This window comes from Panicum virgatum, unplaced genomic scaffold (assembly GCF_016808335.1).
Source record: "Panicum virgatum strain AP13 unplaced genomic scaffold, P.virgatum_v5 scaffold_1806, whole genome shotgun sequence".
NCBI classification, from domain to species: Eukaryota; Viridiplantae; Streptophyta; class Magnoliopsida; order Poales; family Poaceae; genus Panicum; species Panicum virgatum.
This window is the reverse complement of record NW_024376278.1, coordinates 80,436-101,804: the sequence shown is the minus strand read 5'-3', so window position 1 is coordinate 101,804 and position 21,369 is coordinate 80,436. Positions and strand designations below refer to the sequence as shown.

General features: G+C 46.7%; 2 protein-coding genes across 2 annotated transcripts; both read left to right on the top strand.

The window, feature by feature from the left end:
* The first annotated feature begins 214 nt into the window (after positions 1–214).
* On the top strand, positions 215–9,821 carry LOC120694032 (putative disease resistance RPP13-like protein 1). Its single transcript, XM_039977213.1, has 3 exons — positions 215–567; positions 6,358–7,563; positions 9,166–9,821. Exons 2-3 carry the CDS (start codon positions 7,318–7,320, stop codon positions 9,802–9,804), a joined length of 885 nt encoding a protein of 294 aa, XP_039833147.1. The 5' UTR covers positions 215–567; positions 6,358–7,317; the 3' UTR covers positions 9,805–9,821.
* Positions 9,822–9,953: 132 nt separating this feature from the next.
* Positions 9,954–11,603, top strand: LOC120694033. Its single transcript, XM_039977214.1, has 3 exons — positions 9,954–10,952; positions 11,078–11,184; positions 11,345–11,603. The coding sequence occupies exon 1, from the start codon at positions 10,002–10,004 to the stop codon at positions 10,728–10,730; it is 729 nt and encodes a 242-aa protein (XP_039833148.1). The 5' UTR covers positions 9,954–10,001; the 3' UTR covers positions 10,731–10,952; positions 11,078–11,184; positions 11,345–11,603.
* The last annotated feature ends 9,766 nt before the right edge of the window (positions 11,604–21,369 follow it).

Here is a 21,369-nt window from a genome sequence, read left to right as displayed (position 1 = left end):
CTATTCATACATGTAACTTTGCGTGGTGTCAATGTACTGAATAAAGGACCGTGTGCAGAGTACACTACTTTGCGTGGTGTCAATGTACTGAATAAAGGACCGTGTGCAGAGTACACTCAAGGTATCGATGCAAAGCTGCTCAGTAGGTGCCAAAGACAACCTTATATGCAGGGTGTTGGATTAACATGGGGAGCACCAATCCTCCACCCAAGAAGCTCCCACATACACTGCAGCAGCCAGCATCCCTTGTGAGTTGTTCTGGTCGGCGCCGGCCACGAGATGGCAAGCGCCGTTGGCGGGCTGATGGCCAGCAAGCTTGCCGAGCTTGTCTGGGATGAGGCTACCCTGTTGTGGAGATTCAAGGACGACGTGGATGGCTAGAAGAGGACCATGGTGATGCTGCAAGCTTTGATGCGCCATGCTGACCGGAGGGAGGGCCAGGATGAAGGAGAGAGACGAGAGATCATGCGGGTTTGGATGAAGGATTTCAAGGCTGCAGCCTACGACATTGAGGACTTGCTGGATGAGTTCGACGCTATTGAACTCATTAAGCAGGACCAACCCAAGGTACAGATGCTAAACTTCAATATTCCTAGTTAATTTTCATTTTTTCTTCTTTTTCCGAAGTGAGGGTTGTCCCATTTTTAAAACTCTCGGTTCCACTTATATGCTTTTAACTGATATTTGCCCATCTGATCACTCCCAAATTAATAAGCTTTAGAATGCTGCTGGGGAAGAGAAGCGGAACCTTGCTAATCCTTAATTTTAAAATAAAAGTTGCGAACGCGTTACATCATATCTGTGAATTTAAAATTGATAGTGTGGTCTCATTGTTAAAATAAAAATTGAGTGTATCAATTTAGCCATAACAACATTTAAATTAGGCCTTGTTTTAACCTGGCAAAAATAAAATGCCCGTGCATAGGCAACTCAAGCAGGACCGTGATATTATTTTGGTAAACATGAATCGTTGAGGCAATTGATTCTGAAATCAGTCGTACTAAGTTCATAGTTGCCTCCATTTCAACAGCGGCACCAACTTTTATTTAGGACTGCACTCACGTCATCAGAGTCAATTGACTAAGGGCAGAGCCGCAGAGGTGGGAGTCTATAGCTGCAATTGCAAATGACTCCTTTCCAAAATATAATATTTAGTAGAAATGGGAGAAGGAAAGAAGATATTCAGGCAGTTATATCCAGCCTACGGAGTGCCCTGAGCATGAAGATTCTTCATAAAATTAGAATGGAGTCATTACCAAGCAGTCTGACAAAACTAAATATTTTTATCGCCAAGTATAATTGAAAACTAATTCTATATACCATTACAATAACGTAGGGTGCAAACTTTGTTTGCTTTAGAAAATGTAGATAGACCCATCTGAAGCTGGAACCTGGAACAAAAAGAATGAAGAGGCACTGTACATGTAAGCGTTACAAAATATTGGGTGACAACGGCAATAGGCAGAGAGGCCAAGATACAGGAGCAGTGGCTCCGCAGTGATCGTCGTCGAAATTATTGTTCATCTTATTCCTTGGTTCGCCGGCGCGTGCGAGAGTGAGAGTGAGCGAATCAGAGTGAGAGCAGGCAGAACACGTGTTCCTACGCAGTTCCAACAATTGGTATCAAGAGCAAGGTTAGATAGTTGGGGGATCCGTTCCCCTCGACCGAGGAGTACCGGTGGTGCTCGCTGACGGCTGTGATGCGTGAAGCTCCGGGCCATGTGTCGGCCTGTGGACACGTGCGGCGCTGAGGCTGCCTTGGTGCGGCGGCCAGCGGAGCTGCGGGCTGGGGCGCGTAGCAGGGCGTGGGCGCGACGTGCTGCGGGGTCGCCGGTGGTGGCTCATGGGCGCAGGCACAAGCGCGGCGCACGGCGTGAGTGGCGGCGCGAGGCGGCTGGGAGGGCTGCGGCAGGGCGCGCTCGTGATGCTCGGCGCGGGTGTGGCACGCGACCGGCAGCGCGGCCGACGAGGCAGTGGTGGCTCGGCGCAGCGGCAAGGAACGCACGGACGGCGGCGATGCGACGCCCGGAGGAGTGCTCACGGTGGCCTGTACGTGGCTGCGCGCTGAAGGTCGCCGGGCCGTGTGTCGGTGCACGTGAGGGAGCCCGTGGCGACGCAAGGCTAGGCATTGCGGTTAGACAGTGGATCGCGCATTGTTCCTGTCTTGGTAAGGCGGGGCGTCGTTCTGGCCGGGGAGCAGTGGCGTGCGACATAGGGATGAAGCGGTGGCGTGCGTCGCCAGAGAGGGAGAAGAAGGCCACGGCGTTCGCGCGGAGGCATGCTGCTTGGTTGGCATCACGTCTGGAGGCCGTAGCGGCAGCCGTGGGATGACAACGACGATGGGAGCAGCAGCATTGAGGCAACGGCGAGTGTGCGGCGGCCCCGGAGACAAAGAAGGTGTGCTCCCTGCTATGGTCTATGAAGAGCCGGAGTCCTGTACGTTAGGATGGGCGGCGACGTCGTAGGTTAGGGGGAGTCATGTGTAGGGGGAGATTTTTAGAATAAACACGCCATAGGTATGTTTCTGGCGTGCCTACGTTTGTGTCGTGCTGTGCGCGTGTTGAGCTCGTTCGGCGAGCTCGGGTCCAGTAGGTTGGCAAGGTTGTTGCCGTCCAGGTCTAGGTGCAGATTGTGCGGAAGTGCGCTAGCTGCTGTGTTGATCGAGTCTTGGAGTTGTTAGGAGTAGTGGCTGTAAGCGCCAGTCTGTGCGGAGAAGGCCGCCACGTCCGGAGCGAGCAAGTGGCTCCCTGGGCAAGGCTGAGCAGGTCCTGCAGGAGTGAAGGACGTGGAGGAGAGCTCCTGATGCGTCCCTTGCCTACAAAAGTCCATGTACTTCGTGTGCTTCGGAGTGTCGAGTTCAATGTAATACAGAGAGGCCAAGATACCGGCTGTTCATCTTCTTCCTCGGTCCGCCGGTGCGTGCGAGAGCGAGAGCGAGCGAATCAGATTGAGAGCGGGCAGAACACGTGTTCCTGAGCTGTTCCAACAGTCCCACCTCCTCTTCGCGTGGCTGCGCTGGCGGGGCTGGCCTGGGCTGCTCTAGGGCTTGGGTGGCTAGATCAGGTGCCCGGTCAGCCGGATCCAGCACCCCCTGGTCGGGGGTAGCGCTGGTGGTGTCGGCAATGGTCGGGGCGGCTGCGCAGGCCTGGAGTGCCAGGTTCTCCATTCTCATGGCCAGGTCCGTTGGGCTAGGGGCGGCGCCCACGGTGGCGGGGATCGCTCGACCGACGGTGGCTGGCGGTGGCTAGCCTTCTTAGCTGCGGGTACCAGGGTTTGCAAGGATGGCCGGCAATGGCTTCACTGTACGGTGGTGTGTTGCGCGAGGCAAGGCAAGGCCCGGTTCCGTGTGCCTGGCCGGAGGGGGTGGCGGTGATGCATCTTTGTAGCTGCTGCATGCAGCCGGTGTGTCGATGCCCCTCTGGAAGGGTTCCTATGGGATGTCAGGGAACGACGACGGCAGAGACAGCCGGTTGATGCTCTTCGCTTCTCGGCACCCGGTATGCATGTGGAGGGGGGACTTGCAGCATGAAGTCAGAGCTGCTACATCAGTGGATGTGGCTCGACAACGATGATATGAGCCGAACCCCCTTTTTTCGTTGACTGTCGTTTTGGAGGTCGGCAAAAGCAGGGGGCGGGGCAGAGGTTCAAAATTGGAAGTCAAAGCTGTTCTTCATATTGAGCTCGGCAATGATGACCTGTTGCGGCCTTTCGCTTCAGACCATCTGCCTGTCTTCGTTAGGATCGTCTAGAGTCTGCCATGGGATGTCGCTGGACTCATGACAGTTTTGTGCTCTTCCACGTCATGTGGGTGATTCAACCCTTTGTGTGCCCCGTGTTGGTACCATGTTCGGCTACCCTTCTTGTACCTACAATTCTTTCATCTGAACTGAGTGACAGATCTCCTGCCTTTATTTCAAAAATAAGTGATAGAATCACAGAAACACGTAGTGAGTAATCATTCTTTGAGTGTGGTAACCTTATACATGAATAAATCAGCAATGAAATGACATCTCCCAAAAGTAAAAGGCAAATTTTGCTCACGGACACCGTTCAATCGTGGAATTGGCCGATGCACACCGCCAAAATGATAATTTGGCCAGTACCATTATGAAATGGTGGTTCTTTGCTGCTGGACACCGCATGCAATAAAATATTTATTTTCATGGTTCGGTAGAGAGAAAGACGCGTGAATAGACCACATTGCCCCCTACAAGTCGTCTTCTACCTCTAGATTCCACACTTCTCTCTCCTCCATTCCCTTAGCTCTACACTGTGCATCGCCGCTCCTGTCCCCAACCCCACTTGCCCCACCGTACTCCCCACAGACGGTAGTAGGAACCAGCAGGCAACACACACCCCCATGAATAGTAGCAGGAATTGGTCGAAGGTGTCACGAAGACGGGACATGAAGCCAGGGCACGAAGTCTCTGGAGTGACGTCCGTGTGGGGTGGGATGAGCCATAGCTGTCGGGCATCATACGTGTGGGTGTGATGCGCTACTGCCAGGGTTGCTCCATCTATGTCCGAATCTGAAAAGGAACAGGGACCACCACCATTAGTAAGGGTAGGGGCATCATAGAGGTCGCAGCTGGTTGGATTCATGGTCGGAGGCGACCATTGTCATCGCAAATGGTGCGTCCGCCTTCGCTACCGCCGTTGGTGATGTTGAGGCCGCCGCTGCATGGGTAGCAGGTAGGGAGGCGCATAGTATCCAAATGCGCCGGCCGCTGCCGTCGATGGTGTGTCGGGCGGGGCGGGGGGGGGAGGGCACGAAGAAGTACGACTCCTGCTCGTCGATGTGCGCCAGGCCTGGGAGCTTCCAAGGGTCCTGGCGATACAGGTGCACCATGGGGATGATGTCGAACTTGGGCCACCTACTTTAGGAAGAACCCAAGCAGATGACGGATTTAATGGAAACCCTGGCAGCTCCAGCTCTGTTGTCGCTGCATCAGATGACGGTGGTGATGCGGCAGGCCATGGCTCCGCCATGGATGAGTACCGAGTAAGTACACGTTGCTTGGCCTTTGCTAGTTGCTTGATGGATCGATGGAGAATTGGAAACAAAGATGGAGATAAGAGAGAAAGGTGGAGTCTAGAGGTAGAAGATAACTTAGAAGGGCAATATGGTCTATGCACGCATCTTTCTCTCTCCCAAACCATAAAAATGAAAAATTTATTGTGTGTGGTGTCTAGCAACAACGAACCATGGCTTTATAATGGTACTGGGCAAATTGTCGATTGGGCGGTGTGTATCATCCAATTCCATGTTTGAACAGTGTCTGTGAACAAAATTTCCTAGAGTAAAACTATACTCAGGACTACTATTAAATGAAAATTTAATACCAAGTTCTACAGCCTTTTTTTTGAAACACCATCTACAACTTTGAGCACTGACCTACTCAGTTCAGGAACATAAACGTCACCTTTTAGTGTCATCTGTGTTAGAAATATGGAATATCAATAAGCCGAAACACTCTACAATGCCAACAACACTTTATCAGTTTACAAAACCGAAAACTTTATTTTAAAAACTCGGGCAAGAAAGAAGAGAACAAATAAGTTGGTGACATCTCCTTACTCCAGTTCATTTGAGGCCACATAATTTCGAAGAGTATGTGTTAACCCATGCATAGCATGATATGCCTGGCTCCTCCTTGCCTGTATTTTATTCTGAAAGTGAACAGAGTGTGAAGTGGAGTAGCTTGGTATTACAATATAAGTAAAAAAACAAAGAGGTGGAGAGCAGCCATACCTGCAGGATGCATTTTTGTTCACTAGACTTGGGCTGCCCACGAACTTGGCCCTCAAAGCGGTATCCATGAGGTGTGTTTATGGGCTTCACCTGGCAACTTGGGCCATAAATTGTCCTAGACCCACAAACAGACCACATAATCCTTGGTTTAGAAATAAAATACAGAATACAAAATGTGCAGCAAGTGAAATGATTAGAAGGTTAACTTTATTGGTACACAAAAATTTCACATGAACTTATACTTGTTTGGCTGGACATTAGATTTTTTTTGTTTCAACTAACTTATTTCAAGTTCGAAGTTGAGTTTCTAAATTTTATACAACATAGGTATCATCATCAGTTGAGTTCATAAACTGTCTCTTAATTTGGTGTGAAATTGAATGGCTGAGTGTTTGTTGGGTGCCATTGCACTTGTTGTGCTTGTCATTATAGTGACCAACCAATATATTATAATTTATTTCTCAACAAACATGTAATATGTTTTCTTCTACAACTTGTTTTGTTCAGCCGTTGATATACCACAGGAATATATTCAAGTACTACAATACAAAACAAAACACATGTGCAACAAAATTTTATTTATGGTTTATCTTTTTCTCTTACAGATTAAGCTATTCTTTTCATCCTACAATCCATTCCTGTTGCGGTTTACATTAGCTCACAAGATGAAGAAGGTAAAGGAAGTTTTAACCAACATAGAGAGAGGGTTGTGGGACCCTTGATCTGGTGCCCCAAGATACATCAATGTGGGCTGATGAGGTGGCTAGAAATCAAGCTATTATTTCACCCACCAATGGGGGCATCGACATTATTAGAATGGTAGGAAGGGATACTGAAAAGGAAAAGTTAATCAAATTACTGAAAAGTGAAACTGATGAGGTTGTCTCAATCATTCCTATTGTTGGACTTGGTGGCCTGGGGAAGACACACTAGCCCAATCAATTTTTTTTTATAATAGAACCAAAACCTTTGATCTACGGGTATGGGTCTATGCGTCTAAGAAGTTTGATCTACAAAGAATTGGGGAAATAATCATATCAACAGTGAGTAGGAGTACCAGTATTGAGCCAAGCAAATGGTACATCGCCCTAAAAGATGGCAATTTGCAGTCCATTACTGAAATGTTGAAAAGTATGCTCCCTACCAAAAAGTATTTGATTGTTCTTGATGATATGTGGGAGGAAGGTGTGGATAATTTGGAAAAACTAAAGCATATGCTGCAATATGGTAGGAAGGGAAGCAAGATCATATTAACTACACGAATGCAACATGTCATGGATAAATTGGATATTGGTGCTCTAGCTAGTCAAGGAATAATCCGCCCTGTGCGCAAGAGTGACCAAATCAATTTAAGCATTTTATCAGATGATGACTGTTGGAATGTGATGCGACAAACACCATTCTGGCAAGGTGAGGATCTATGTGGATTAGAACCAATTGGTAAACAAATCGCCAAGAAGTGTGCAGGTCTACCACTACTAGCATGATCTCTTGGATTTTTGTTATCCCAACATAAGTCTACAGAGGCATGGGAAGATATAAGGGACAAGAAGATTATTTTGGGTATGGAAGAAAATACTTTGTTGCAAGAGCCTTTGGAGGGCCTCATGTTGAGCTATTACTACATGCCGTTAAAGTTCAAGTTGTGCTTCACATATTGTGCAGTTTACGCCAAGGGCTTTACTATCGCTAGTGACAACCTCATCCAGCAATGGAGAGCCCTTGGATATATTCAATCAATCATCGATGGCAAACACTGTGTCGACTATTTGTTGGGGATGTCTTTTCTTCAAATTTCCAAGACTTCTCAGGTCAGTAGAATAATCTCTTTTCCATCCGTTCATTCATTCTGCATGATGCAATGCTACCGATGTTAAACTCCAAGATTGTCAACAGATCTATGTTAGTACTTATTTAACAATAAATTGAGTGGCATGGTGGTCTTACCCACAGTTATCACTGGAATCCACATCCATGGAAACACAATGAACACACGAACTATTTTGCCACTTCTCCATAGTATTTCAGTAAAAGAAAAGAAAGCATCCTGAACTATATGAGCATCTAATGTGCCAATCGCCCAAATTTTTTTGGGAATGTTAAGTTGGGATATTTACTTAATATAACTAACTAGAGTCATAATAACTGATTTTTATTGTTAAAAATTGACCAGCTATGGCTAAATTTTCGTTTACTTCATCGAATGGCGACTAATGAATCACAGAATTCTGAACATTCAGGCTATGAATCGTTTTTTTATTTTCTCAATAGATGATTGTTTGTTAGTTAGAAAGAAAGACACTATCAGAAGATTGAAGGAAATAATCACATTAATATTCTGATTGAAATGTTTAATTGTAACATGATGAAAGAATTAAAACCAATATACTCTAGTGATAACTCAAGAACCTCAAGCTCGTTTTGGAAACATAAAAACCCAAGAACCTCAATGGCAATGAGGACCCTAGCGAACATTATCTGAGATGGAAAAGAATGACCTTTTTCCCAAATATGTAGGAGGGGTGTGCAAGTTTGTAGTAAAAGAATTAAAAGAATTCGATGGTAGCAAAAAGATCCAAACAAGCTGGGATGTGTCTAAGAACTTTAGATGAATCGTACCATAATATATGTAAAAATACTACAAGATATAAACGAGAAAAATAAAACAATCATATTAAACAAAGCATTAAGGAAACATTAAAATGTTTTGTATACCTAAACCGAATGGATCATATAGAGAGGAAAAATAGGCACATAGACAAAAGCCCCCACATGCTATTGTGGGTGTCTATTTGGTATGCGATGTATATCGGAGTTGTTTGGTTTATGCCCTGCCGCCACACCCTTGGCTTGGCAAGCATCTTAGCTCTAAGCGCTCGAAATCAAACGCCTAGGGGAGCTTATTGGTTTATGCAAGTTTGTCTCAAGGCAAAGCAAATAAGCCCTATGAGTGAAGGACGGAGAAAAAAATGCTGTGGTGCTGCTGGCTTAGGGGACGACAAGGGCAACAGTCGATGAAAATTTTGTGAGAATCAGAGCGGGACAGGTGGAGTGAAAATATTGGGAGAAAACTTGTTGGTATCCATTTTTTTCTTGAGATTCTCTAAAAGTGGAAATAGAAATCCAATTTAAGCATCTTGGGGTCTATCAGGATCAGTGCAAAATTGTTTTTTTTCTTGAATGATGCAGGAGAGCTAAGAAAAAGCTAAAATAGCTCAAGGCTAGAGTCACCCATCCTAAGCAGAACGCGGACACACCTAGATAGCAAAAAGATCTGAGAAGATCGATGCTAGTATTATTATTTTGTGAAATTCACTCAAGGTTTAACAGCTAGGAGTAAGAATCAGCTCGTTCGTTACCATCAAGATAATCTTTCTCGCTACTAACAGTAGTAACAACTGATCTGTCTGCAGAATGCTCCAGAGGATGCTGAAGGTCCCAACAAGGTGACGATGCATGATTTGGTTTATGATCTTGCAACGATAATACTTGGCCAACAGTTAATTGCTCTAAATGATCCCAAAGAATTGACTCAGAACAGCCTTGAGAAGAATTATTACCGACATATTGAGTTTATCAATTATCAGAAGCAGTCTATTGATCGGAAAAAAATTCCAAGTAAAATTAGATCTCTCCACTTTACAGAGTGCGACAGATTGCAGCTTCAAGATAAGTCATTCTCTAAATGCAAGTATTTGCGTGTCTTGGACATAAGTGAATGTTCCATCCAAGGGAAATCTGTCCCCAGCAACATATCGTTGCCATCTTCCATTCATCAACTGATGCTGCTAAGGTACCTCGATGCCTCGGGCTTGCCAATTACATCACTTCCGAAATCCTTCCATAAACTTCAGAATATGCAGACACTAATTCTGTCTAACTGCGCACTTGAAACCTTGCCTAATAATATTGGTAGCATTCTTAACCTTTGTTATTTGGACCTATCTGGCAATAGCAGCCTCAATAAGTTACCCGTGTCATTTGGGGAGCTCTCTGCACTCCGGTTCCTCAACCTATCAGCATGCTCTAAATTTTATGAGCTACCTGAGTAGTAGAACATAGTGTACATGAACTAAACGAGGTGGGTTATGGGCCACATAGCAGTATAGTGAGCATTGGGAAATTGGCTTGTCAACACCTACGGATTAATCACCTTGAGAAAGTCAAGCATTCGGAAGATGCGGAGAGAGCTAAACTGAGAGATAATGCTGACCTCCAGAAGCTATGCCTTTCCTGGGGCCATGAAGATATGACAGAGAACAAGAGAGATGCAGAGGTGTTGGAGAACCTTATTCCTCCTCGGACTCTAGAAGGATTCGCACTAAGAGGTTACATGGGCACAAACTTCCCTAAATGGATGCTTGAGATCTCCTCCTATCTTCCGTATCTCACCAGTATCAAACTCATGAATTTAGCATGTGATGCTGTTCCTCCACTTGGGATGCTGCCCAATCTCAGGCTGTTGCTTATCATCCTAATTCCCAACATCAGGAAGATCGGAAAGGAATTCTATGGAGAGAAAGGAGCATGCAAAAGGTTGCGAGTTATTCAATTATATGGATTGAAGAACTTGGAGGAGTGCTGGACAACACGGTCAGGTGAAGAAGGTGATGATTTCTTAATCCCTAATTTGCACATGTTGGATGTATGGGACTGCCCAAAGTTGAAGTTCCTGCCGTATCCCCCCAAAAGTATGTATTGGGACTTGACCTACGGCGATGAGGTGCTACCACCAATGCATGGGTTTGGGAGGCTTTCATCTTCCACTCTTCATTTTGAAGCCATAATCAGAAGCAAAAGTTTTACTACTGACAAGTGGGATCGACTTCAGCCCCTTGCCACCCTCGAGGAATTGAGTGTCACTGGTTTCCACAGCTCATTAGCCTCCTTCCCAGAGGCCACTCCATGTTTCCCCTCTCTCAGAAGACTACATTTGATGCTACCCAGCCTGGAGATACTGCCGGAATGGCTGGGGTAGCTCATTACCCTTGAAAAAATAATCATCAGGGGCTCGCCCAACCTAACATCTTTGCCTCAAAGCATACGGAACCTTACCGCCTTGAAGAGACTGGAAATTGGGAGCTGTCCAAGACTGGTTGAGAGGTGCAAGGGGGAGGATGCCCACAAGATTTCTCACATCCCAGAAGTAGAGTTGGTTGGCACAAGATTCGTGCAGGGACAACCTGTCAGAGAATAAGAGGTAAGAAACCTTCCAAAAGCATAGTGAATCTCTGATTTGTTCATGCATGTAACTATGTAATGTAATGCTTCATATTGCTGATCTTGGAACTTGAAGATCAAAAATAAATATTGCTTCTCAAACAGAGGTAGAGTGCAAGATCTAGCAAGACCATACTGATGAACCTTTGGAAGCCATGCTAGCTAAGCGGTGGATGAGGAGAGGCACGGAGGAGGTTGACCGAAGCACAGTGGTATAGTACATGTAGATTATTACTGTGCCAAGCAAAGTTTAATCACCCAGATATATGGGTGGCGGGTGCTATGAGTTACATTGCCACAGAAACTTAGCTCACTAAAGCAATGCATATTACAACTCTTGCTCATCATGGAGCTATATATCTTGGTAATCAGGTTACCTATCGGCGGAGGCAAAGGCGGCCATCACGAGTGAGCAAGGAGGCGGAGGAGGATGTGGTGTCAGGCTGTCAGCGGACTGGAGGATGTGGAGGGGATGGACATGGAATATTTGCTGAAACTGGATGGTGTGCTTCTGGGCAAATGTAACAACACTGATAATGTACAAATGTACCTATAGCTGATATCAACACTGATAATGTGCTTGTGTCTTGTGAAATTTATTACTGGCAAATGTAATGGAGGTGTGCTTCTAGGTGGCGTGTTTGTTCCATGTTGATTGGTATACTATGAGAAATGCTTCTCTGGGTACAAGTACGAGCATGCATTTGAATCCCACAAGAAATCTGCAAGAAAGTAGTACTAGCAGTATTGATTTCTCTGGGATTCAAGCATGCTTGTGTCTTGTGTGATTGTGTCTGCCCTACAACCAGTCCAATAGTACATTATCATTTCTGTGGCATACATTATCATATTGTGTAAGGCTTGAAAATCTCCCATCCTTGTTTTGTAGCTTGCAGCTTCAAGTATTGTGCATGAAGTCCTTGCAGATTCTCAATGAGTTGCTAGATGGTATTGGCTACATGACTAGTCTCTCCATGTTTGAAGTCGACACAAGAAACAACGCACATATTGATGATGTTGTTGCTCCTTCCATTCTGAGGCGCTGCAGTTGCTTGTCAGGACAGTAGAACATAGTGTACATGATGTGCTCGAGGTGGATTATGGGCCGCATAGCAGTCTTGTGAGCATTGGGAAATTGTCTTGTCAACACCTAGAGATCAATCACCTTGAGAAAGTTGAGCAACCGTTAGATGCAGAGAAAGCTAAACTGCGAGATAATCCAGACCTCCGGGTGCTAAGCCTTTCGTGGGATCATGCAGATACCACGGAGTATAAGATAGATGCAGAGGTGTTGGAGAATCTTATACCTCCTCGAACTTTTGAAGGATTTGAACTAGCAGGGTACAGGAGCACAAACTTCCCTAACTGGATGCTTGAGATCTCCACCTACCCCAGTCCAAGGACGAACGGTGGCGCAACCATAAATACACTAGTAAGGAGAGCAAAACTGCACCACCACCACCACCAAGGCACAGGAGATCTTAGATGATGCCTCCATGAATGTAAATGATGCCAAGAACGTAATCATCATTGACTAAGCATGAGCTTAGCATGGCTTTAGCCCAAGTCTTGTGCCGAGCAAAACAACTTTGACCTGAGCGTCCAAGAAGAGGAGGCCACAAGAGGTTCTTCAGCGCGCCTTCAAGAAGAGAAACTGCTCGAGGGCGATCATCGTCACTGGTCTAGTGTAGAGCTGGGCTAGGCTTTCGACCAGAACCCTAGCATGCATGCAATGGCGGGCGTGTTGGAGGGAGGGGGCACTGGCCGCCGCCATAAGGGAACGGCAGGATTGGGCCGGGGTAGCCCAGAAAAGAGAAGGGGGATGCTCGCAGACACAACCGTGGTGGATTGCGGCGCACCGCGCAATGGGGCACGGAAGTGGCGCCGACTGGCACCACATGGGGACGATGGATTCTGGAAGGACCGGTAGCGCGCTCTAGCCTAAGAGGGGGAGGTGGTGAATTAGGCAACTTAAAAACTTTAGACCTATGGCTCCAATTATTTGCACAAAATTAAACTAAGACAAGCTATCTAGATGTGCAACTATGGATGTTCTAGTGTGAAACCCCTATCCCAAAAGACTTTAGCAACCTATAGCCTTTCTTATCAAGAAACTACTCTATGAAAGTAAAGGCACAAATATTACTAATATGAAATGCGGAAGCTTAAAGAGCGGGATAGAGAGAAGTAAACTCTTGACGCGGGTGTTTATCCCGTGGTTAGGTTAGCCACAAAGGCACACCTACATCCACATTGTTGTAGCACTCACTTAGAGTATTGCTACTCGGCAATCAAGTCTCTTCCGTGAACACAATCACAGTCACCTTGATCCCGGGTTCCACTAAGGAGTTTTTCCACTAAGGATGGGGGTCTCCACGTCCCCCGCACAAAGGATGTCGTCGCCGCTCCACACCAAGTCGAAGGGTCGATGACGTTGCCGGCGAGCCTTCAAGCTCCAAGGTGCCAGCGCACCGAATCTTCTTTTGGTTCACAAGAGAACCACAGCACAAGGGCTCAAGGCCTTGCAAACTCACTCACTAAGAGCTAATCCTTTACACAACACTCTCAAAGTGTGCTAAGGGCTAAAGATATGAACACTAAGCTCTTGGATGGCTTGGAGATGTTCTTGGGTGTGTATGAGACTTGTAGTAACTCCAGCAAACTCCAAAAGGCCGGGGGATGGCATATATATAGGCCTCCAAGTCGAAGTAGCCGTTTAGAGCCGTTGGCCACCTTTCTGCGTATGCACCGGTGTATCCGAAGGCATAGCACCGGTGCATCCAGTCACTCTGTGCAATGGGTTGCCGTTGGGTCTCTGCCAGTCTGATGTGGCATCACCAGATAGACCGGTGCTTTGTCACCGGTTCATCCGGTGCAGCTTCTCTTCCTTGCAACTGTCCCGGAATTGCACCGATGCTTCTTCCGGTGTACCACCGGTTCATCCGGTGCTGAAGAACTTCGTCCAGGCCACTTGACATGCTGTCTGATGCATGACATGATGCTTGCACCAGTGCAACATCTTGGCACCACCGGTGCATCCGGTGCCACACGGCTTGCTGGCACCAGCACTGCAACTTGCTCCGGTGCTAGGGCACCGGTGCATCCGAGCCCCACCGGATAGACCGGTGCTGGCTCACCGGTTCAACCGATACAACTGATTCTTGTAGAACTCGTCCAATTCAGGGTTTCTTTGTGTTCTTTCTTCGTGTTTTGCTTTGCTTGGCCTTTTTGCTTCATCCCTGGGATCTATTAATGTTTACTTGATAAACGCATTAGTCCCATTGATTGCGTTGTTACTCAATCACCAAAATCACAAAACAATGGCTTAATGAGGCCATTTTCCTTACAGATTCGAGATGGATGGTACCCGTGTGGTGGCTGACACCCCTCCATCCAAGGCGGCTCACCGCGACCCAACACCTAGGGCCTAGCTTCTACCGTCCTAATGTGGCGGCGCCCTCTCCCCTGTCGGTGGCACACCGTGACCCCGCCGTGGTTGACTTCAACACCTTTCCATCCTTGAGGAATTGAATGTCTTTGGCATACGACAACTCATTATTGTCCTTGCCGGAGGCCAGTCTATGCTGGTTCCCCTCTCTCAGAGGGCTACTTTTGTATTTACCCAACCTGGAGATACTGCCGGAATGGCTGGGCAGCTCATTGCCCTTGAAGAATTATTCATCTGGTCCCTGCCCAAGCTGGCATGTTTTCCTGAAAGCATATGGAACCTTACCACTTTGAAGAGACTGTCCATTAGAGACTATCCAAGGCTGGTTAAGAGATGCAAGGGGTAGGATGGCCACAAGATTTCTCGCATCCCAGAAGTTGAATTTGATTACCAAAGGGTAACGAATCCAGGATTGAAGGTAAGAATCCTCTCAAAAAGCTAAGCCTAGTAAATGTATGCTTTTTACATGTAACTGTGTGCATTGCTTCATTTTTTTATACTCCCGGAATTCCATGATTAAACAATACATATTGCTTCTCAACGCGATTAGAGGAAGAAAATCTCCACTTTCCGGGCAATTAGAGGAAGGTGGACAAGAAAAATTGGTGGAGAGAAATTTTACTTCTTTAATATTATTAGGGCGGTGCAGGAGTGGCGGCGCAGAGGTGGCGGCGCGGGTGGCGGTGCGGGGATGGCGCTAGGGTTGTCTCGCGCGGCGGCAGCCCTTCGGGGACGAAACGGCGTCGCAGCGAGATTTGAAACTGGCCGGCAGGGGGGTTATATAGGCAAACATTAACCGGGGCAGGCGGAGCACACGGACCACCTCGGTTAATATTAACCGAGGCGGTTATTTTATGAAGCCCGCCTCGGTTAAGTTTTTTCCTCAACTTGAACTTGTAATGCATTTTCTACAAGTTTTTCCACTGGACTACAAAATGTCAAAAAAGCAATGTTGTGAGTTTTAAAATTCTCTACCGTTTCTGTTTCAGCAACTTTTGCTGATTTGTCCTCTAACGTTTTCAAAATTTCCTCTGAACAAATAGTGTTCAAACATAGCTCTAAATCTTGATTTTAATTTGTAATCCTGGCCAAACGTTTCCGAGTGAAGAAATGCGTATATTTCCAACAAATGTAAAGGCATACATTTGGATTCCATTGCAATAATAAGTTACAAAATGTTGTGTACAATGCATATCATTTTGGCGTCGACGCAACCACTGTCTTCTTCTCACCGTCCGAGCGGCACCAAGGCTTGATCTTGGTCTTGTTGACACGGTACTCGACTTGCTTGATCTTGCGTGGATGATCAGTAAAGAGTGAGAACTCCGTGTAGTCGTGTTTCTCGGGGCTCTGCACTCCATTAGCTCTCACGATCCTCTGCTTTCCTGATACAACAACATGTTTTTTGGAATCTCTGGGCTTCGGGTAGTAGGCTTCCTGAGCGACACAGTTTGCTAGTACCCACTGATCATCTTTGTACCCGACACTTCCATGCTCCACGGTGGTTAGCCCTTACTCGTCCACGACAACCGCATTCGGCTTTACCCCTTGGCATTGGAAGATGGGTATCTATAGTTCACCGCCGTAGTCAAGTTCCCATATCTGCTCAATCTACACAAAGTATGCCTTGGTGTCCCTAGTGGCCTTATCGATGCCCTCATATTGAACCCCACTGTTTTGTGCTATGCACTTCTTATCCTTCTCTTTCGTGTGGAACCTGTATATATTGATGTCGTATCCTTGCCACGAGGTGATTTGGGAAGACAGACCGTACGCAAGCCACAATTCCGCCGCATCACGATTGCGAGGTATGCCCTGTTGTTTGATCCATGTCATGAAATTGATCTTGTGCTGTCTCTGTACCCATGCCTCTATGCGTCCGTCGCGACCACGACGGAGCTCTTCCAGGTGCTTCTCAACCCACTTATCCTTGACAACTAACTGATTAAGGGCGTTGTGATGAGCTTCTTGCACCATTTCATCTTCTACATCGGTGCGTACTTTCCTCCCAGTGCACCCCATCCCTGAGGTTCTGCCTTCGTGCGGATGGATGGGCAACCCAATTGCATTTCCATCCCGGATGTATTTGGTGCAGCAGTTAATGGCCTCCTCTGTTGTGTATGCCTCGATCATAGAGCCCTCTGGGTAAGCACGGTTATAGACATATCTATTCAATGTCGACATGAACCTCTCATACATCCACATCTGGTGCAGGTATAGAGGCCCAAGGTCCTATATCTGATCAACCATGTGCATCATCAGGTGCGGCATAATATCGAAGAAAGACAGCGGGAAGCACATCTCGAGCTGGCAAATTGTCTCTACGATGAATTGTTTCATGCCTGGCAGCTCAGCTTCATCAATGACCTTTTGTGTGATCCAGTTGAAGAAGTAACCGAGGCGTGTGATGACCATCTTCACGTACTCTGGACCGATTGCCCTGATGACAATTGGGAGGAACACCGTGAGCATGATGTGGCAGTCATGTGCGTTGAAGCTGGTTAATGTGAGGTCCTTCATAGAGACCAGACTCTTGATGTTGGAAGAGAAACCGGTCGGCACCTTCACAGCCCTAAGCCACAGGCACACGGCTCTCTTCTCATCAGTTGTGAGGTTATAGCACGCGCCCGGGAGGTCCACTTTCCTGCTCTGCGCCGCCAAAGTCGTATGAAGTTCAGGCCTAATGTTCAGGTTCACAAGATCCTAGTGTGACTTTAGACCATCCTTCATCTTAGTCTTGATGTCCAGAAGGATTCCGGCTCTGCTTTCAAAGACATTCTTCGAAAGGTGAGTGCAGTCGACGGCATGGGGCGTATCTAGCTCCTTCTAGTACGACAAGTACTTGAAGAAACATGACTGCTTCTTGAAAGGTACTAGGGTGACAGGTGGTTGTTTCTCCTCCATCTGATCCCGCTTCCTCTTCTTCTTTGCTGTGGTCCCATCTCCCTTAGATTTTTTCTTTTTCCCGAACTCTATGTTTATGCCATTCACCATTTCAAACACATTTTTCCCATAACTCGTCTTCTCTGCTCATTAATTTGAGGCTCGGGATCTTTGTCAAAGAACTGATTCATCGAAGGATCCCAGTACCTATGCTTTTTGCTGAGGAATCGCCTATGCCTAATGTACACCAATTTCTTCGATCCAGTAAGATAAGTGTAGCAGGTACCATCAATGCACACTACATAACTTGACTTCCCTTTGACCTGCCCCGATAGTGCAAAAAGGCCAGGGTAATCGGTGATGGTGACAAAGATGATGGATTTTAGAGTGAACTCCTTCTTTACGGACGCATCCATCATTTTCACCCCATCTTCCCATAGCATCTTCATGTCCTCCATGAGTGGCTCCAGGAACACATCTATATCATTGCCTGGTTGCTTTGGACCAGAAATAAGTATGGTTAGTAAAATATACCTACGCTTCTGGCATAGATAGGGAGGTAGGTTGTAGATAGTCAGGATGACCGGCCAAGTGCTGTGGGAACTACTGAGGTCACCGAAGGGATTCATCCCATCCGTACTTAGTGCGATCCTGACATTCCTCGCTTCGTCACCAAACTCCTTCGTGAACTTGGCATTGAAACTCTTCCACTGCTTGCCATCGGTGGGGTGTCGTAGCTTGCTATCGCCCTTGATACGTTCTGCCGATGCATGCCACGACATCAGCTTGGCATCCTCTAGGTTACCGAATAGCGCACGCAAGCGATCGATCGCAGGGAGGTACCACACTGACAGGGCAGGACTTTTCCTCTGTACGTAGCCTTCTTCTTCCTCGTCCTCAAGAACCGGGATCTGCTTGGCCGTCTTCTTCTTCTTCTCCCAACTCTTGGGTCCCTCATCATCCACGTATGCGCAACAACCGGCATTCCTCTTGTACTGACTCGCGCCGTAGTGCGGACAGCTATGCAAGTTCTCATACTTGCCCCGATACAGGATACAGTGGTTAGTGCATGCATGGAACTTTTTAAACTTCATCGACACTGGCCGGATCATCTTCTTCGCTCGATAGGCATTGGCGGGCACCTTGTTACCCTCTGGGTATGTGTCAGCAAGCATACGCAACATGTCATTAAAGCTAGTGTCGGACCACCCATGGCGAGACTTCAACATCAGCAATTGGAGGTTAAAACGTAATGCCGTCCTTTGCTTCGGACAGTACTTATACAGCAGATCAATTGCCGCCTGCTTCATCTCCTTGAAATTCTCAAGCCACATCGGATTCCCAAACAAGACATCATCTTGGTCCATACGGTTAGCAAGGTTCTCAAAAATCTCTGCATCTTCGGGCCCCAATGAGAATCTTGTACATCCACTCAGCCTTGTCCATGAATGAGACCTTGCACACAACGAGAAAATAGTGCCAAATACGCAGATCTAGATCCGGATCCGGTTTTCTCTCACCTCCATTTAGATCTAGATCTAGACCAAAATCATGTAAAAGAGAGGAGATGAGAGTTGGAGGAGTCAGAAATCAACCTTTAGTGGTGTCCTCCCTCACCAAATCCAAAGGCAAAATCTCCCCCCTCTAAGATGGTTAATTTTGGTTGTTTTGAGGTCAAAACACCCAAAAATGGAGGAGGAGCCATGGGGAGGAAGAAGAGGGGTGGGCTGCTATATATAATGAACTTAACCGAGACGGGAAACATAAAGGAAACGCCTCGGTTAATCACCATTAACTGAGGCGGTTGATTTAGGACAGACCGCCCAGACCGCCTAGTCCGCCTCGGTTAATAATCAACCACCTCAGTTAATGGTTATTAACTGAGGTGTTTTAACCGAGGCGGTTGTACGGCCGGCAGCCCGGCACGGGTTAACCTAGGCGAGCCGCCAGACCGCCCGCCTCCGAGGCTTTTTTCAAGCGCCTCGGTAAATAGAATTTTGTAGTAGTGTTGGTCTCTTCATTGCACCCTAGTAGTTCAGGCTTTCTAATCTCAATTCTTTGCAGCGGCGTCATGTTCAAGTCCTTGGCATAATGGGAGAGAGATAGTGAATTGGTATTGACAACATGTTTATTCTGTGAGGCATCTTCCACCTTTATTATAGTTGATTGTCTAACTATTAACCACTGTGATTCAAGACTCTTTGCAATAAAATGAAAATTGTTTCCTTTCATTTTAATTTTTATGCAAAGTTCACTATGCGCTACCACAGAAGTCCTAAAATGAAAACATGATATAAGAAACCACAAACCACTACAACGGAAAGGGTATTTGGTCCTCCACATTAGTCCCAGCCACCAATGGACCCGGGTGTGACACCCTAGGTGTCTGCACAGTAGAATTGCATTTATTTTATGCATCATGTGCTTATTTTGCTTGAAAAAGGATCTTATTGTAAAAATCTAAGGGTAGTTGTGTAAATATGATTTAATGCAAGGTCCTTTCTATAACTTAATTTGAATAGGGAGAGCAAATATTGCTTTTGTGGAGGGTTTATTTGTAAAATTCAGTGTAATCATTGCTTGGCAGAAAATTTTGCTTTTTAGTTTGAAATTAAACTGAATTTGCATTGGAAAAGACAAAAGTCCATTAAATTCAAAATCCTTCCTATGTTTTCAAAATAACTCTTTAACCTTTGGTCAAATCAATTTTTGCACAACATCAAAGTTGTATATCTTGAAAAATTGAACAACTTTCATGTTGGGCACTTTTTCATTTGAGCCCTAGTTTAGGAGATAGTTTTGTTTTACAATAGAGCCCCTAAGCTTTGTAGAAATTACAAACCAGTCCAGCCTTCATCTTCCACCTCCCTCCTCCTCTGCTTGCTCTGCCGCCGGCGCTGAGGGGCGCCGCCCGCCACCGTGGAGGGCCACAGGCCACCTCCTGCTCTCCGTGGCACCCACACATCGCGCCCGAGCTCCTCGCCGCCCTTTTCCCCTCGCGCTAGAGCTTCCCCGTCTTCGCCACGCCACCCCGGCCATCCGCGCGGCCGCCACCTCGCCGTCGCCGTAGAGAGCTTGGGACAGAGCCCCAGTTCCCTTCCTAGCGCATGCCTCAGCACTAGGGGAACCCTCTCATACTGTTCCACTCACTCTCTCGCCAATTCCCTGCCTGGAAACCCCAGAACGCCGCCTCCATGGTCGCCGCCTCCCTCTGAGCTCACCGTCAAGCCCCATCCTCCGCCTTTTCCCGCCCTAAATCGACCCCACCAATAGCTCCCTCTTGTCGCGGTGAAGCTCCTCGAGCACTCCACACCGCTTCTACCTCATCGGAACGCCGCCTCCGCCGCTGGCCGTCACCGCCGGAGCAACTGCTCCGCGGGGAACCCCCAATCCGGCCACCCCGAGCCCCAAGAAGACCACCATCGGGTAGAGCTCGGTCCTCTCTTGCTCCTCCACCCCATTCCCCTCGCCGCCGGCGAGAGAAACCGCCGGAAACCGGCCGGCCCCACCTGCCCTTTCTCCTACCTCCGTCCAATGGCCTCATTGTAATTTGTTTTAGAATCCCAGGGGTCTCAGCGCAAGAAACCAGGGACTAGTTTGTAAGGTCTAGTTAGGTTTTTCTAAATTTTGCTGTGAACTTTGAAAATGCCTAGAAATTCATAGAAAAAATAGAAAAATACAAATCCAAATGTTTTGGAATCCTTGTTAGAAGATTTATAAGTTTTGTTACATACACATCTTCAGTTTTGGTTTTCTTTTTAATCCAAGAAAAAGAATAGAATAAATAGGCTTTAATTGTTCTAGGAGTTCTACTCAGTAACTGTCTGTGATTTTTGGCTTGATTGTGCCTTACAGTGTTACTAGTACTTGGAAAAATTTTGAAGCCTTTTTGACATCATTAACTAGGTCAAAGTTTCAAGATTCCTTAATCTACTAGTTATGCTAATATATTTGTGCTGGTAGAAATATTAGATTTCTGACTGTGAAACTTTTTCCATGCTTACATGTTACTAAAACCTTGCTGTTGCCCACGTTTTAGCAGTTTTCGATCTGTTTGTCTATTTCT

Coding starts and splice junctions, on each gene's coding strand:
- LOC120694032 (XM_039977213.1), top strand. CDS start 7,318: ATGGAAGAAAATACTTTGTTGCAAGAGCCTTTGGAGGGCCTCATGTTG. Junction 7,564..9,165: donor AAATTTCCAAGACTTCTCAG/GTCAGTAGAATA, acceptor ATCTGTCTGCAG/AATGCTCCAGAGGATGCTGA.
- LOC120694033 (XM_039977214.1), top strand. CDS start 10,002: ATGACAGAGAACAAGAGAGATGCAGAGGTGTTGGAGAACCTTATTCCT.